The 17,370-nt window shown below is 38.7% G+C and overlaps 2 protein-coding genes across 2 annotated transcripts; both read left to right on the forward strand.

The window, feature by feature from the left end:
- Positions 1 to 71: 71 nt before the first annotated feature.
- Positions 72 to 8,884, forward strand: LOC146641774 (coagulation factor X-like). Its single transcript, XM_085398596.1, has 8 exons — positions 72 to 241; positions 1,467 to 1,627; positions 1,877 to 1,901; positions 2,749 to 2,880; positions 3,028 to 3,308; positions 3,500 to 3,617; positions 4,308 to 4,495; positions 8,018 to 8,884. The coding sequence occupies exons 1-8, from the start codon at positions 109 to 111 to the stop codon at positions 8,423 to 8,425; spliced, it is 1,446 nt and encodes a 481-aa protein (XP_085254722.1). The 5' UTR covers positions 72 to 108; the 3' UTR covers positions 8,426 to 8,884.
- Positions 8,885 to 11,494: 2,610 nt separating this feature from the next.
- On the forward strand, positions 11,495 to 17,368 carry prozb (protein Z, vitamin K-dependent plasma glycoprotein b). The gene is made up of 8 exons (XM_085398592.1): positions 11,495 to 11,681; positions 13,015 to 13,178; positions 13,559 to 13,583; positions 13,847 to 14,023; positions 14,142 to 14,273; positions 14,360 to 14,430; positions 14,508 to 14,640; positions 16,290 to 17,368. The coding sequence occupies exons 1-8, from the start codon at positions 11,600 to 11,602 to the stop codon at positions 17,129 to 17,131; spliced, it is 1,626 nt and encodes a 541-aa protein (XP_085254718.1). The 5' UTR covers positions 11,495 to 11,599; the 3' UTR covers positions 17,132 to 17,368.
- Positions 17,369 to 17,370: the final 2 nt, after the last annotated feature.

The raw sequence follows: 17,370 nt of genomic DNA on the forward strand, positions 1-17,370 counted from the left end.
CTGACATCTTTATTTCAGGCCAGTTATAAATGAACTCCATTTAACAGACTGTTAAAAACATGATACAATATCTGAGGTTTATACTGCTGTTGTGAGTCACTAGTGTGTATGTGTGTGTGTGCAGACGTGTGTGTGTGTGTCAGCAGTGCAGTCAGTGTCATGGCGGTCAGCATCATGTCTGCGTCTCTTCTCCTGTTCTGCCTTCTTCAATGTTTCCTTCAGGTCTTCAGTCAAGGAAAAGGTAAGAGAGTGACCTTTGACCTGTTGCTGTGTTATTGTTGTTCCTTAGTTGACTGACAAAAATATTCAAGTGGCATAAAAACCTGCTGTTACTACAGCTACTGTTACTACAGTAGTGATAATTAGAAAAATTGCTGTGTGTCCAATGTTATAGGTTATAACAAACAGACAATATTTAGTCAGTGTCAAAATAGCATCATTATCTCTATAGTAACTTAGTGGTTAAAAACAAACAAACAATGGGGATGGCTAAGTAAAATATTACACACAAAAATTGTAACCTCCAATGCAGCCTTAAACATAATGATTAAATAGTTATTAAATTCAATTATTAAATTTTATTTAAATTATACTAAAAGTATAAATTAATCCATTAACATCATGACGTCTAATCTTCTTAATTCAAATCACATTTAAACAGTGACTTCATGAATTTGTACACTAATGTGCAAAAAAGACTTCCGCTCATTTCTTTACACTTTGTAAGCAAATTTATTTACATGTGCAAACACACGTTTTATGAATTGTAAAATTCTTCAGCACAGTCTGAACTCTCTTGGGCAGCTTTCTTGTAATTTCTTTAAAATTTGCCACATCTTATTTGGGCCTTCACTGTTCAGTCTTCATTTTTTAAGAATACATTTGAAGAGCTAATAGCTGTTTGGGAATCACCTCATTGGTGCTATAATACTATTTTATGTCTGTCAAACTGTGTTATCTTTGGCATTTTCTATAGATCATGTCATGCCACTAAACAGTGCAACTGTTGATAAACTGTCTCAAGAGCAAAAGCCAAACTTGGACCAAAGGGAATGGTTTGCTTTAAGTCTTTTATTAGAGTTTGTATGATACCATGGGGAGGCTAGGAGGATGACTGGGGACCGCACAGGTCAAGGTGAGTTGCAGATTGTTATCTTGCAGTGGAGGACAGAGCCATTGGTGGGTAAGCAGAGGCGTGGCTTAAGATTTTTGAAAAAGTACTGTAGACAAAAATGAATATATAACAGCTATAATCAAAGCTGTCAAAGCACCAGTAGAAATTAAATGACTGATTATTTAATTTTTTATCCTCTGTTAACTTTTTAACACTTCAGTTAGTTTTAGTTATTCATTATGTGTTAACCTAACATGGCAGAGCCTCCAGTTTTTCAGTTGCTCAGTTCTTCCAGTTGTGACTAAATGTGCCACAGGAAACAACCTGTAAATTCACACTTTTGTGTTTTTAGTGTTTCGTTCAGCTCCCGAGGCCAACACCGTGTTCCTGCGGCCCAAACGGGCCAATACATTTATGGAAGAGTTCAGACAGGGGAACCTGGAGCGGGAGTGCTACGAGGAACAGTGCGACTTTGAAGAGGCTCGCGAGTACTTTGAAGACACCCAGAAGACAGTTGGTTAAATTTAAAAAGGAGCTACTCAGCTCATTTCTACACCTGCATTTTCATTCTTAGATTCCACTAGAGTGCGTGATACACAGTTAGAAATTCAGTTGCAGACTCAAGTCTGAGCTTTTATGTTTGTTATTAGATTAGTTTTTTTTTTTTTTTTACATTTAAATGTTAGAAAAAAACCCAGAAAAAACAATAAAGAGTCCTGTTTAATGACTCCTGAATTCTAACTGTTGTTTTTTTGTGTGTAGAAAACCTTCTGGGCTGTTTACTCTGGTGAGTTTTATTTCACATTAGCTACTATATGTTCAGCTACATCTGCTTAATTAATGAAAAGAAAAATAAGAAGCCAAATGAAAAGAAATGAAGAAAAACAAACCTAAAACTAAACTAAAACGATAGGCTTTCCAAGTGGTAAACTCCAGAGTTTTGTTTGTTCCAAGTAATTTAATTACTAAATTATAAAACGTGGATTTTAAACAACAAATATACGCATGTAACAGTCATCATTTATACAATTAATACTTGCGTAGATAGCGTCAACCAGACAGACAATCTGACTGGATCTGTATACAAACTGCAGAGGGTCAACAGATGTTTAGACTAGTCTTACCTTCATGATAGCTCTGACAGTACCAATTTTTCTTTTTTTCTTTCAATTCATATAGTACCAAATAGCAACATCAGTTGCCTCAATGCACTTTATATTGTAAGGTAAAGGACCCACAATAACAAAGAGTACAAGCTCCTTCAGTACAGGAATCACATGGGATTTGTTTCCTGCTGCTTCAGTCTCAGGTTATAAATTTGACTCGGTAACACACTTAGCTACCACAGGTCCTCAGAATACTGGGGCTGATGTTATCTGGGCCTAGAGCCTTGCTCTGGTATAGTTTCTCCAACTGTCTTCAAAACTGGACAGAAATCACAGTAACGTTTTTCAAATAGGTGAAAATTGTACATGAAAAGAGATATGTATCTAGGATTAATCCTAGCTGGGATACTGGTGATGTGGTGCTTGTTCAGATGCTAAGCATAACTACAGTCTCTCTGAATTGTTAACACTTTAACTGCCACACACAAGGAGGAGTGCAGAATCCTAACAGTGTCTGTGTATTTGCAGTTCTTCCTCAGCTCTGTAAGAACAAAAATGGCGGCTGTGAACATTTCTGCAATGTGATCCAGGGAAGTGTTCAGTGCTCCTGTGCTGATGGGTACTTCCTGGCATCTGATAAAAAATCCTGCCATTTCAATGGTGAGAGTCTTAAGAATCTACCTGGTCTTTTACTCTGATAGCAGAGCAGTGAAATACATCACAGATCAGACATTAGAAACTATAAAAAGTGAAACTAAACTTTCTGGTGACAAAATCCAACGTCTAATTTATATAAAACTCTTGCAGAGACCATCAGATGTGGTTTCATCCTCCCCAAAGGGCTGCAGACAGTTTTGAGGGACCATCAGACAAAAACAATGGAGGGGAATATAACTGCACTTAACACCAGTGTAAACTCCACAGAGCCGATCCAGGATGCTGATTTAATGTCCGATTTAGTGGCTGAAAACAGAACCCAAATTCCAGCAAAGACCTGGACAACTTTGGAAAGTCTGATTGAGTCTGAAATAGAAGATGAGTCATATCGCCAGTCAGGGTATTGCCCACCAGGAGAATGTCCATGGCAGGTAGAGACACACATGAACATACCCACAACATGAAGCTGCATTAAAAACATTGATCAGATACAGACTATCACTCTCAAGTGAGTTTTTTGTTTTTTAACAGAGTTCATAGAATTGCTTGTCATCCTCACACATCTTCCAACTCTGGACAGGTTTAACAGTCTCATTTTGCATGGTTTGTTTTCATATCTTAGGCCCTCCTTTTCAATGAAAATGAAATAGTTCTTTGTGGAGGAACAATACTCAATGAAAACATCATCCTGACAGCTGCCAGCTGTGTAAACCAGTCAGATGACTTCAACGTCAGGCTCGGTAGGTCTGATGAGCCAATTACAAACCTTCACATACAATTCTAGGTCATCACATTCAGATTCAAAAATACCTGCTTAAGTTTTATTTTAATGATGACTGTCTGCCTAATAAGAATTTATAAATCTTTTATATAAATATTTTCTGTAATTTCTTTGGCACAGGTCCAATTCAATTCAAGTTTATTTATGCAGCGCCAAATCACAACAACAGTCACCTCAAGACGCTTTATATTGTAAGGCAGACCCTACAATAATGCATACATAGAAAAACCCAACAATCATATGACCCCCTGAGCAAGCACTTTGGCGACACTGAGAAGGAAAAACTCCCTTTTAACAGGAAGAAACTTCTGGCAGAACCAGGCTGGACACGATGGACTGGCGCGTCTATTACATGCTTTATGATATCGGCTTTTCTGTCTGGAGAATTTTCCTTGTCTGAAGTATGGGAGCATTGCAGCAGCCTATCGCACTCAATGCTACGTCCCCCTTCTGGCAAAATCATGCAATAACAGCTCCATAGCCCCAACTAAAAATCAGTGCCAGACTGCAATAAAACAAGTCCTATTACATCAGTAAATTCGGAAAAACAGATTACAGATGTGACCACAGATTTGTAGGTGTCATATATGTATTCATTTTTGTTTTGACTGTTGTAATTAAAGTGTTTTGTTTGTTTCTCTGCACTCAGGTGAGTTTGACAGGTCAGTGAATGAAGGTACTGAAGTTGACCACAAAGTGGAAGCAGTCCTCGCCCACAGAAACTACAATGAGCAAACCTACGATAATGACATTGCACTCATCAAACTGGCTACACCTATCAAGTTCACGAGGTTCATCCTGCCAGTCTGCATTCCTGAGCAAGACTTTGCCAAAAAGGTGAAACTTTAAGCTAGTGTCAATAGAATAGATCTTTATTGTCACTGTTACACAGAGGTGGGACCAAGTCATTGTTTTGCAAGTCTCAAGTCAAGTCTCAAGTAATGTCAGGCAAGTCAGAGTCGAGTCTCAAGTCACTGGTGTAAAAGTCCGAATCAAGTCACAAGTCTGAAACTTTGAATTTCAAGTCCTTTCGAGTCTTTAAAAAAAACAAACGAAAAAATAATGTTGAGTTATATGCTAAATGTAAATATTAGACCATGTAATTTTAAAATCTGTGTTTTTCTCAACACATGACAAAATAGTGAACTTAGAAAATATACACAAATTGTGAAATTGCACCTCTTTAAAATGCAGCTCAATTAAACCTAGCTCCAAGAATAATTTTCACCGACAGTTCTGAGATAAGCTGCATGTTATTCTTGGATGCGGTTATAGGACCAGCTTTAAAATCGCATGACAAAAATATCATACACATTAAAAAAAAACTGTATCACCAACATAGCCTGGACAACATTTGCTAGTTAGATGAAGTCAGCTATCTCATCGTAGCATATTTATATGCATATTTATAATCATACGGTTCTTGGAGTGAGCGCATACACTCATGAAGTTTAGTAACTTCCGGTCACTGCAACAAGCCCAGGTACAGTTTACCGCCGGATGGGTACAGGACCTTGAAACGCACCGTGTCGAACGAAAGACCATCGTACGTATCATAAGTTTACCAGTCTCACAAATCGTCGTCATAAATATACATTCCTTAACCGTTTATTAATAGGACCTTTGAGCTCAACGGTAATTAATTAGTAGTGGAAATAATTTCTGGTAGCATCACAGAAATGTAGCAGTGACAATAATACTGTATGCTGTAATCGTACTGGGCAATTAGTGATACAAAAAACCTGTTTTATCCTGTGAATAAAAGCATATGTTTTTGTCAATGTACCATAATAACAGAAGCGAAACGCAATATTGTGTCAGGACAATTCACTATTTATGCACAATAAATAAAGGAGCATAGCGCGACAATTTCTGTTCAGCGCCAGACTTGCTTGTAACCTATATCACCAATTATGTTGTGAAAATGACGTATTAACTACTAAAAAACACTGACCTTCGTGTAAATGCTTGGAGCAGACTAACCTGTGAGCTGGAGTGTTCTGGGACGTTATATTTGATCTTTGAATGGCTGCAATCCAGGCCATCCGTCGCCTCTTTGTTACTTCGGAAACATGGCTCGAACAATTTCTCTTCAACGACGTAATCCGATAACAACCGATCTCTTTACCCGTCGGCTTCCCATGGCTGTCATGCGACCGGCTATTGCAGTTAATAATACAACAGCTTCTTGACATTTTTGTGTTTCTTTTTATCGCTGTGTAACTTATTTTAATTGAAAGCCTGCGTGCGCTAGTACCGCTTGCCACGAGTTCCCAGAATCCTTTGCGGTTCTACCCGTGAATGACGTCACATTTTCAATCTCTATATAATATGCATGTTAAATTTTATATTTGGGGTAAAATATCAAGTCTTTTCAAGTAAACCGGTTCAAGTCCAATTCAAGTCCCAAGTCATTGGTGTAAAAGTCCAAGTCAAGTCACAAGTCTTAGAACATTTTTTCAAGTCAAGTCTAAAGTCATAAAATTAATGACTCGAGTCTGACTCGAGTCCAAGTCATGTGACTCGAGTCCACACCTCTGCTGTTACAAGACGATGAAACACAGTTTGTGTTATCTCTGTTGGCATCATGTAGATTTACATTGAGATTGTTTTAGGATATGAGAAGAAGATATAAATAGACGTAAGTTTAAGGGCACCTACTCAGTGAATGTGTGTAATACGCAATAACGTAAGTATCTGCACAGTAACACTGTGTCCAGGGTGCGAGGAGTCCTTGATGATGATACTGGATTTCTACTGAAATCTGCCAGTATAATTTTCCCTGAGGGGGGTTAGTGAAGTGCCAATTGCCTGCTCTGCTGCCCTCACCACCCGCCGGCCGCTGCAGTTTCCTCTTGTCCCCCACAGTACAGCAGTTAAACCAGCGTGTACAGCAGTAGGTCAGAAGGCTCTAGATGGTGGAGCGGTAGTAGTTTACTAGCAGTCTCTGGGGTAATTGGGTAAACCTTTCTACCCTTTCTACCTCCTTCCCATCAATGTAAAGGGTGGAGTGCTCAGATTGCTTCTAATGTTAATTTATCAAAGTTTGTCAGAGGAACAACGTGGTCTGAGGCAATAGATAACAAGACAAGACTTAATGGCTGAAACTTTGTCAGTAAAAAATGCCCCCAAAATCATCACACATACTTAGTGCAGGTACTGCTCCAGCATTATACATGGACTGATAACATGATTAACCTTTCATGCATTAATTATGACAAGCGCAATCTGGATTTTTTTTTCTTAAGTATTTATCTTTAGCCATGAAAAGATGAATAAAAACACTTGAGAAAAAAAATCCTGATCAAAGTTGTCATAATTCATGCATGACAGGGTTAAATAACAATGATTTCAGTGAAACACGTCATACATCTATAGTAACATTAAGGGACCAGTGGGTGGCAGGGTATGGAGTGACACATCAGTGTCCAATGTAATGTTTTAAGTGCAAGTATACCATGAACACTGACACAAATGCAAGAAAACAGCCTTTGAATAGTTGTCCGCTGTAGTGACCACTATGCATGAAAGGGTTAAAAACCTTTTTTTTTTTTTTTTTATTCTTGTGGGTAATTGTGGACACCAGATCTGAGATAAATTGAGTCTTTGCGATTGAAAACCATTCTGCAAAGAAGAGTGACACAATATTTCTCCACAGTGATATGAAAAACTCCTTTGTCATTTTTCACAAATGTTTGTTCACAGTTCTTGCTGCCAAGGATGGAACATCCAGTTATTCATTTGGGAGTCAGATTGGTTGGGATAGCTTTTTTCTACTCTCTTAAATGAAATCATCATTTAAAAACTATCTGACTAATATTAACATTTGCTTGATGATCTAAAACATGTGAATGTGACAAATGTGCAAGAAGGTTTTAAAAAAAAAGTCAGTAAGTAAAATTTAGTTTATATATCACCCTCACAAGAAGTGCTACACAAGATCCAACAATAAATAAAAAAAATCAGGGACGGGCAAACAGTTGAATATAAACATGTCATTTATTGTATGTTGCACCTTTGAAACACCACAGAATCTTTAAATGCTACAGTGCAAATCCCACATCTGTAAGTAGTTGGTTCCTAAATCTGATTTCTTCTTGGCCAATGGTCAAATACTTTGAGGGTTGACTTTCCCACAAGCTAGAGCAGTCGCTCTATTTTATCTACCTTAAAAGAAGGCCTTTGTGTTTTCCACAAATTAAGCTTAAACATTTAATTATCTGGGTGTCTACTCCAGTTGAAGACCTGTAGTTACTACATAGCTGTAGTTATGCCATGTTTACACGACAAAATAAAAGAAATGCAGGATCAGAAACAGACAGCTGCCACTCTGGATAAATTTGTTACCTTTAATCTCAGGTCCTGATGCGGGAGCCAGTAGCTGTGGTCAGTGGTTTTGGACGTCTTGGGGAGGCTCAGATTCCATCCATGATCATGAAGCGCCTCATTGTAACCCATGTGGACCGTCAAACCTGCATCAATTCCACTCGGTTTCTAGTCACTAATGGCATGTTCTGTGCTGGCTACAAATCTAGGGATGCTTGCCAAGGTGATGGTGGTGGGCCACACATCACACGTTATAATGACACCCACTTCATCACTGGCATTGTGAGTTGGGGCGAAGGCTGCGAACGCAAGGGCAAGTATAACTTCTACACCCAGGTGTCCAGGTACATTCGATGGATCCATGAGGGTATCAAGAAGCTGGTGCACAGTGGCACAAATGGCAGCAGTCAGCATCTTGCAATAAAAAGGCTTTATCTGTAAAACATGTGTAAACATCCACCAACACTCACAGTTATGCCTCTCATGTAATCCCTTCAGAGAAACAATGTTTATCCTTGTAAGAAAAGAGCTACAAGTCCCACCTGTGACAGAGAGAATTAGAGTCAATAATTGTTTATGAGGTTCCTCAGGGTACTACTCCTGGAACTTTTATATTTTTAATTTGGTTTATGTATCATCAATATTTTGTTTTTGTTTCAAATTCATGACTTGAGATGAATTTCTGTCCAACCTTCCCTCACTTTTGGCTTTGTATGGTCTTGATCTCCGTTTGATGTTCCAGTTTTTTCACAGATTCCTGTTTAACTCTTTCTGTTCAGACTGATTCCATTAAAGGGACAAACTGTCACTAACATGCCATATCCACTGAAACTTGATTTAATAATTTTGTTGGTCAGTATGATTAAAGTGAGAATGGAAAGCATGTCTGTGTCCATGTATTCTTTATGAGTTGCTGACAGAAATGAGCTTTTGAGCTGAATTTGAAAAAACTTCCAGCAATGTAACAATAATATAGCAATAGTTTGAAGTGTGATGTCCTCTTAAAATCACACTTTTTGTTTCTTTTTGTTTTTCTGAGTAAAGCAAACAAAAAAGATCTGGCTGTCCTACATAATTATGGGCTATTTTCCAACCTTCCTTTCATCTCCAAACATCTTGAAAGACTTGTTATAAAACAGCACAAAAAATCTTCTGTAGAGAAAGAGTTTATCTGAAGAGTTTCGGTCAGGTTTCAGAGTAAAGAAACAGCTTTGGTGACTTGTTACAAAACTCTATGGCCTCTGACAGTGGACTCATCTCATTCATTTTTTTTTCATGTAAATGAAGAGTCCTCTTAACACACTGAGGATAATTATGGAGTTCCACAGGGTTCCGTGGTAGAACCAGTTCTTTTCACATTATACATGCTCCCTCTTAGGAAATATCATTAGAAGGCATAGCATACATTTTCACTGTTATGCAGATGATACTCAACTATCCACGAAGCCAGATAACACACAAAAATTAGTTACTGAATGACCTCATTTTTCTGCTTCTAAATTCAAATGAAACTGAGGTAACTGTATAAATATTAGAAATATGATATGTCCTCAGATACTTACTCTGAATGGAATTACCTTGGCCTCCAGTTACACTGTGAGGAATCTTGGAGTTGTTTTTGATCAGAATATGTTCTTAAAAGCGCATATTGAACAAAAATGTCGGGCTGCTTTCTTTCATTTGCGCAACATCTCTAAAATTAAAAACATCGTGTCTCAGAGTAATGCTGAAAAACTAGCTGATCATCTTGATCCATGCTCAATCATCCAGGTAAGTAAATTTCCAAAAGTTGATTCTGTTGATCTGGATGTAGTGTTTTCAGTAGGAGAAACGTTTTGTCACTCATCCAAGTGACTTCTTCAGTCTCAGCTGACTACAGGTTTCCCCAAATCTTATAAACAGTACATTTGCATAATGAGAGAACCAGTGAGAGAACAATGAGCTGGGAGGTTAGTTCCTTCATCATAATTATACAAATTCTCATGACCATTGATCAACAACCACTGATCAAAGCCCACTGATCAATGGCCATGAGTACCATTCACAGAGAGTTGGGGAATGGCTGCAATCACAGCATTGTAAGATGGCGAAAGAAAAGGGAAAGACTATCTCTGAATCGAGGAGGGGGCCTAAGGGTACATCTTTTGCCATCTTACAATGCTGTGATTTCAGCCTGCAGTCAGCTGAGACTGAAGAAGTCACTTGGATGAGTGATGAAATGGTTTTTCCACTGAAAATACATCCAGATGACCAGAATCAACTTTTGGAGAACTAGCTCATCAGTTCAGGCCCCATCTTATCTTAATTACCTCATAGCACCCTATCACTCCATTAAAGCACCTAGATAGCAGACTGCATGCTTACTTGTGGTCCCTGGGATATTTAAAAATATAAATGGAGGCAGGGTCTTCAGTTTTTAGGCCCCTCTTCCGTGGAACAGCTTCCAGTTTGGATTCAGGAGACAGACACTATCTCTATTTTAAAGATTAGGCTTAAAACTTTAGTATTTGACGAAGGTTATGGTTGGATCGGGTGACCCTGAGTGAGCTGGGGGCTTCCTATGATGCACTATTTTTTCTTCACTCATCATTTTCACTCATTTTGCACATTATACACTTTGCATTTAATCATTAGTTATTCTTAAACTCTGGCTTTCTACCTTAGTGTTTCTTTTTGTTCTGTCTCCCTCCTCTCATGCCCAACTGGTTAAACAGATGTTTTCCTCCTGTTAAAAGAGAGTTTTTCCTTTCCACTGTTGCCAAGTGTTTGCTTAAAGGAGGCTTTTGAAATGTTGGGTTTTCTCTGTGTTATTGTAGGGTCTGGTCTTTACCTTACTAGTGCCTTGCGATAACTGTTGGGATTTTGCACTATAAAGATAAACAGAATTGAACTGATACATGTTTTTACGTTTCAAGTAATCACTACTCTAACAAAACAAGCATTACTAGATGGTAAGTAACAAGATCAAATTGCTTAAACTTAACTGTTATGTCCTAAATAGAAATTTAAAGATCTCTCCAGTGACTCTGCTGGAGGAAAATGAAGTTGCAAATGTCATAAAAAGCTAGTTTATTTTCGATAACATTGGTGTTTTTGCTGAGGAAAACTGTTATTTTCTTGAATAAAATTTTAAGTTGTAACCCTTATAAACTTATTACCAGATGTACCAGATATACTAGATGATAAACATTTGTGATGAAATCTATCCTCGTTTACCTCAGGCAAACAGACCTGTTGATCGTTCAGAGGTCGGACCTTTAGTTTGTTTTGTGTGGTTTGAACAGAAAGGCCAGAGTCCACGTCAAGAACAGAGCGTTTAGTGAAACTTGTGCTGTCTTTTAACTCTTTAGAGAATCATGTGAATAAAAAAAACAAATAGTTTTATAATGACTGGATATTTATCTGTACATAAAAAAGCACACCAGTAAAATGACCTGGGACCAGACTGACATCTTAGTTTATTTCAGGACAGATATAAATGAACTCCGTTTAACAGACTGTTAAAAACATGATACAATTTCTGTGAGGTTTGTACTGCTGTTGTGAGTGTGTATATATGTGTGTGCAGACGTGTGTGTTTGTGTGTGTGTGTGTGTCAGCAGTGCAGTCAGTGTCATGGCGGTCAGCATCATGTCAGCGTCTCTCCTCCTGTTCTGCCTTCTTCAATGTTTCCTTCAGGTCTCCAGTCAAGGAAAAGGTAAGAGAGTGACCTTTGACCTGTTGCTGTGTTATTGTTGTTCCTTAGTTGATTGACAAAAACATTCAAGTGGTATAAAAATACTCCAAGTTGGCACAGAATTTAACAACATTTTTACTGTCAGTACAGTCATGACACAATTAGCTCTAATCGTGTCACAATGACAGCTTGCTACATTATTATTATAACTTTGGTTACTTAATGGTTAAAAATATAGAATATAGGTACTACCTTAAATAATATAAAAGAATCAATTAATATTGTGACTTTTACAATTATAACAAGAACATTCATTCTTCAGCACAGTCTGAACTCTCTTCGGCAGCTTTCTTGTCTTTCCTTTAAGTCATCTTCAGGAATAGTTCTCCAGTTTTCTCAAAGGACATTAAAAGCTCTACTTTGGATGTTTCTGCCTTTTGCTCTGTTCTCTGTCAACATGGTCCCACACTGCTTCAATAATGTTGAGGTCCGGGCTCTGGGAAGGCCAAACCCTGACTGATTCTGGCACACTATTCATATTCAGATGCATGACGTTTTTCCTATTTCTTACGGACATGACCTGACGATTTTCTTATTTTTTGTTCTCCCCTGAAACTCTATTAGTTATTAGCTGAAGTCTACATGTAATAGCCTTTGGAAATCACATTTCCATCAACTTTTATGCTCATCAAACTGTTTTACCCTCAGCTAAAGAAGCTGAGACTGCCAGGGCTCTGTGTGCGGCAGGCAGGGATGAGGACCCAAGAGCAGGACTCGTGGAAACAAAATGGCAAACACAAAAACCTCAGCTTTGTTGCTGGCATGAAACAGAAGCCAAACCGTGAAAGCTATAACTAGAACACAGGCAAATCTGAGGGTACAGCACAACAGAGAGCAAAGGAAAACACAGGACCTATATACACAGAGGAGTAATCACAAAACAGGAAACAGGAGGGAGACACAGCTGGGAGAAATTAGGCCTAACGAGACAGGGGGAAGCACAACTAGACTCACTGCACATAAGACGTGGACCTTCAAAGTAAAACAGGAAACAAGAAACAAATCACCAAGATGCAAACTTGACACTGAACAACACCTATAATAATAGTCAAAACGGCACAACTAAAGAATCAGAACATAAATCATAATACAGAAGAATACCAACACATAATAACTGACAAAATTGGGCAAATTAACTATGACATCCATAATCATCACGTAGTTTCTAAATCATTTATTTGTTTTCCTCTTAATGTTACTGTTTTTTGTTTCAGCAACAGACACCTTATTATTTATGACACGGTAACCTAACATATCGGAGCCTCCAGCCTTTTCAGTGCTCTTGTGTTTTCAGTGTTTCGTTCAGCTCCTGAGGCTCACGCCGTGTTCCTGCGCCCTAAACGGGCCAACTCGTTCATTTTAGAGGAGATCCTACAGGGCAACTTGGAGCGGGAGTGCTACGAGGAGCAGTGCAACTTTGAAGAGGCTCGCGAGTACTTTGAAGACACCCGAAGGACGGTTAGTTAAATTAAAAAAGGGAGCTTTTGCACTCATTTCTACACCTGTGTTTTTACTTTTAGATTCCAGTAAACACAGACTAAAACAATATGTTTTAGGTTCTGATTCTTTAGGGTTCTGGCTCATTAAAAGACCACCTACTCATTTTTGATTTGCATTTTTTTTTATGTCTGTGTTACATTTGATGTTCTCTGTTTCTTTTTAATTGCTCCTTGGGATGCACCCAGAGCTGCCGTCTTAATCCAGAGCCTGTTTATGTCATATTTGAAAATTTAGTTTAATGATCATCTTTAAACATACATAGAAAAAGGAGAAAAAACAAAACAAAAAGAGCATTGCTTAATTCCTCTCGGATTCTAATGTTTTTTGTTTGTGTGTAGATCACATTCTGGGCTGTTTACTCTGGTGAGTATCTACTTTCAGCTAAACTACATTTGATTAATTAATGAAATAAAATAAATAAATAAAAAACATTTATTTTCCAACTAGAAACTGCAGTTTGATAATTAAAATGTGTTTAGAATGTATTTTAATAATATTTTTGTTGATTTACTGTCATCAAATGTATTATTTTAAATGTAAATATTTGATTTAATAGTTTCACAGCAAAAATATAAACATTTATTAGTTTACTAAACACTAGCAGTTTCTGTTTTTGGTCTTTGGAGGTGGAAACCACTGCTTGCAGAGTCCCTGTCTGAATGGAGGGAACTGCACTCACAATGTGCGGGGGTTTACCTGCTCCTGCAACGCCCCTTACTACGGTCCAGTCTGTGAATTGAAAGTACAGGATGAGCCATTACAGACTATAAGGTCGTCCACAGCACAGCAAACCAAAACAGCAGGTCTGGCCACACCTCCGTAAAAGGACGGGAGATCAAAACTCATGATGCACTAATGGGAATTAAGAAATATCAGACCATCACGTATAAAAAAATGATTTGTTTTCCAAATCTATCTTAGAGATATCTAAGTGTCCGACTGAGAGTCCGACTGCTTGTCATCAGCTATGCACAGTGACCTACGAGTCCTTCCGATGCTCCTGCATGTCTGGATTCAAGCTGCACAGTGACGGACGGAGCTGTCTGCCAGAAGGTTGGATGCTCCGAAAAAACACTAGACTTTATGAGACCAGTTCAAACTGGTGAGATGAAGTTTTATTGTTGTCTTTGTTTCCACAGTCGAGTTTCCCTGTGGAAGACTTCCTGAGGAAACTCTTTCCACGTGTCACCATGGTAACTGTCCCTGGCAGGTAAGATCCTCTGGTACTGTGGTGTCAGTCTAAATAAAACCAGAATAATAAATAAATTGTCTGTATACTGCCACCAGGTGTCTCTGCTGAACAGCACACTGCAGAAGTTGTGCAGTGGTGTGGTGCTGGGTCAGCGGTCCATCCTTACCTCTGCCCGCTGCCTCTATCAGGACTCAGAACCAAAACCCTCCAACCTCTATGTGCTTGCTGGTAAGAAAATGCTATCACAATTATTGTTATCACACCATGATAACACTATAATAACTACTACTAAATTAAAATATAGAAAGGATGACGTATAGACATCAATTTCTCATCCATTCAGAATAAAAATCTAAAAAAAGTCACGTCATTACATTTTAAATTTTACTGTTTTTAAATTAGCTTCTGTTAGTCAGAGTTTGCAAAAGAACAGACATCCTGTACTTAAGTAGAAGTACAAACACTAGTGTTGAAAAATACTCATGTAAAAGTAGAAGTATTGATTCAGCTTCTTTAATCAAGTAAAAGTGAAAAAGGGGCGGCTCTGAAATGTACTCTAAGAAAAAAAGTAAAAGTAGCTTTTTGGAGGGCGTTCTTTTGTGCAAAGCTCACTGAACCATGTGCTTTAATAAAGTATTAATAAAATATTGTCAGTAGGGCCAGAAAAACTTTATTTTAGTCTAAATTTTTATTCTAATAAATGTAAGTGCAACATCAGCAGAGGAAAATGTAAAAATACATGTTTCTATTTTCTGTTGCATGTATTGCAGAGGGTGGCTTTAAAAGGAAAGTATGGTCAGGGATTAAACTCAGATTAACCAGGTGGGGAAACCTAAAATCAGTTGTAATTGGCTCAGTGTGGGGAAAAGAATCGCACTTTAACTCCTGACACATCAGTTGGACGTTAAAATTGTAGGGAGTGAAAGTAAAAAATTGTCAGAAAAACGTATTGGAAGTATTTGTACTGTATATATATTTCAGGCTGCAAACAGGATGTGCTCACAGACAATTTGCCCAATTAAAAAAAAAAAAAAAAACATGGATTCAGTTCTATCAAATGTTCAAATCACTGAAGACAATATTAAACCCAAACCAAAAAGTGGAAGAACTAGCCCTTACACACATTAAACCCTGAATAAGCCATTGACATACTGACAAATTAATGCAGTGTATGGACAGGTTTTACATCTTTGTTTCACTCTAGAAACTATATTTCAGATCAGATGAAGACAAATTGATTCAAAAGGTTTCAAAAGCCAAAGCTGTCCATCAGAAATTGATGGTTGACTACCAGCTATCCCAGCTACCATAGGGCGAAAGGCAGGGTACACTCTGGACAGGTCGCCAGTCTGTCGCAGGGCTAACACAGTGAGCCACACAAGCATTCACACTAACATTCACACCTGTGGGCAATTTTGAATAATCAGTTAACATAACCCCACTAGCTGCATGTCTTTGGTCTGTGGGAGGAGCCCGGAGTACTTGGAGAGACCCCACACAAACTCCACACAGAGAGGCCCGGCCAGTTGAACTCAGGACTTTTTTGCTGTGATGCAAAAGTTCTAACCATCATACCAGCTGCATTCATTCATATAAAAATCTTTGGCTGTGGCTGTACTTTGAGATGTTTATCTGTTATTAATTCATTTTTTGAGCTGCAGAGCGCTGTGTGCACACTGCTGAGTAAAAGGCACTGGTGTGCACTACACTTTTCATTTACATCATGCAGTTCTTTCTCTATCCATTAAAATTAAGTTATTGCAAAATTATTATTTTCTTGATAAGTGAGCAAAGTTACAAATTCAGCAGGGGACCAAATATTGATTTCCCACAGTGTGGATCAATTCATTTCTTAACTAATTTCCTTTGTCTCCCAGAGAAACAGAGGATGCTCTTCACCGTCAAAGCGATGTACCTTCACAACGGTTATCATAAAGGTCACCATGAAAATGACCTCGTCCTCCTCGAGCTAGCTGACTCCATGACCTTTAGCCCCAGCCTCATCCACCTCTGTTTGCCCACCAAAGACTTCAGCGAGAATGTCCTGATGCATTCTGGGAGGACTGGGATTACAGAGAGTTGGGAAATCAGCAAGAACCAGAAACTGGTCTATATGACGCTGGACGATTGTCGCCGTGAGCTGAACATCTCACATCCACTAAGCAACAAAATGTTCTGCATGAGGAAGCAAAATGAACCATTAAAGTACCAAAATGAAACACAAGAGAGCCCAGGAGCTCAGAGACACCCTAATGTACACCTTGAGATTCCAAAGAGAGGCCACAGGCATCAAAACAGACCTTTAGGGAACCAGATTGGAGTCCAGGGAAGGCTTCAAGGGCGCACGGTGAATAGGCTCCAGAATCAAACCCAAAACAAAAACACTAACCTCAGGCTGCTGAATAAAACAGCAAGCTACAACCACACTTCAAAAGCTCTGAATTTTGAGTCCTCGCATGGGGTCAGCAGGTCAAATTTAGAAACCAGCAACAGGCCATGTGGCGGGCTGATGCCAGGGTCGCCTGTAGCCACAGTAGAGCAAGGCACAGTGTTCCTGACTGGGCTGCTAATCTCATCACCGTCTGAGTGTGAGGCCAGCGGCGGTGGTTTGGTGTTCAGCAAACTGTCTCGTTACCTGAGCTGGATCCGAATGAGGCTGGAGGTGATCGAGAAGTTAGCCATGACTCCCCAAGTGAGACAATATCCAGAAGCTCGCTAACAGATCGCCACCATCTGAAACCGATTCACCTGTTCTTGTTCACTTGTAACGTTTTTTGTTTTCTTCTTATTAACAGCTGCCCTCCCTAAAGACTGAAAACTTTGAACATAAATCAGTTTTGCGATGAGTCTCTTGTCCTACTTTCAGTTTCTTTTTTCCAAATGGTCACAACAAAAACACAAAATTGAAACTTTCTGCTGCTGAACTTCACAAACGTTAAGTCATGAATAATATTTGTA

The sequence above is a fragment of the Rhamphochromis longiceps genome, linkage group LG23 (genome assembly GCF_057381845.1).
Source record: "Rhamphochromis longiceps isolate RC_006_pf linkage group LG23, R_longiceps_female_GT1.1, whole genome shotgun sequence".
Taxonomy (NCBI): domain Eukaryota; kingdom Metazoa; phylum Chordata; class Actinopteri; order Cichliformes; family Cichlidae; genus Rhamphochromis; species Rhamphochromis longiceps.

Excerpts from the sequence above, each read along its gene's own strand:
- LOC146641774 (XM_085398596.1), top strand. The coding sequence starts at position 109 with ATGTGTGTGTGTGCAGACGTGTGTGTGTGTGTCAGCAGTGCAGTCAGT. Across the intron at positions 1,628-1,876 it reads TTGAAGACACCCAGAAGACA|AAAACCTTCTGGGCTGTTTA; the intron begins GTTGGTTAAATT and ends TTTTGTGTGTAG. Across the intron at positions 4,496-8,017 it reads AGCAAGACTTTGCCAAAAAG|GTCCTGATGCGGGAGCCAGT; the intron begins GTGAAACTTTAA and ends CTTTAATCTCAG.
- prozb (XM_085398592.1), top strand. The coding sequence starts at position 11,600 with ATGGCGGTCAGCATCATGTCAGCGTCTCTCCTCCTGTTCTGCCTTCTT. Across the intron at positions 13,179-13,558 it reads TTGAAGACACCCGAAGGACG|ATCACATTCTGGGCTGTTTA; the intron begins GTTAGTTAAATT and ends GTTTGTGTGTAG. Across the intron at positions 14,274-14,359 it reads ACGGAGCTGTCTGCCAGAAG|TCGAGTTTCCCTGTGGAAGA; the intron begins GTTGGATGCTCC and ends TTGTTTCCACAG.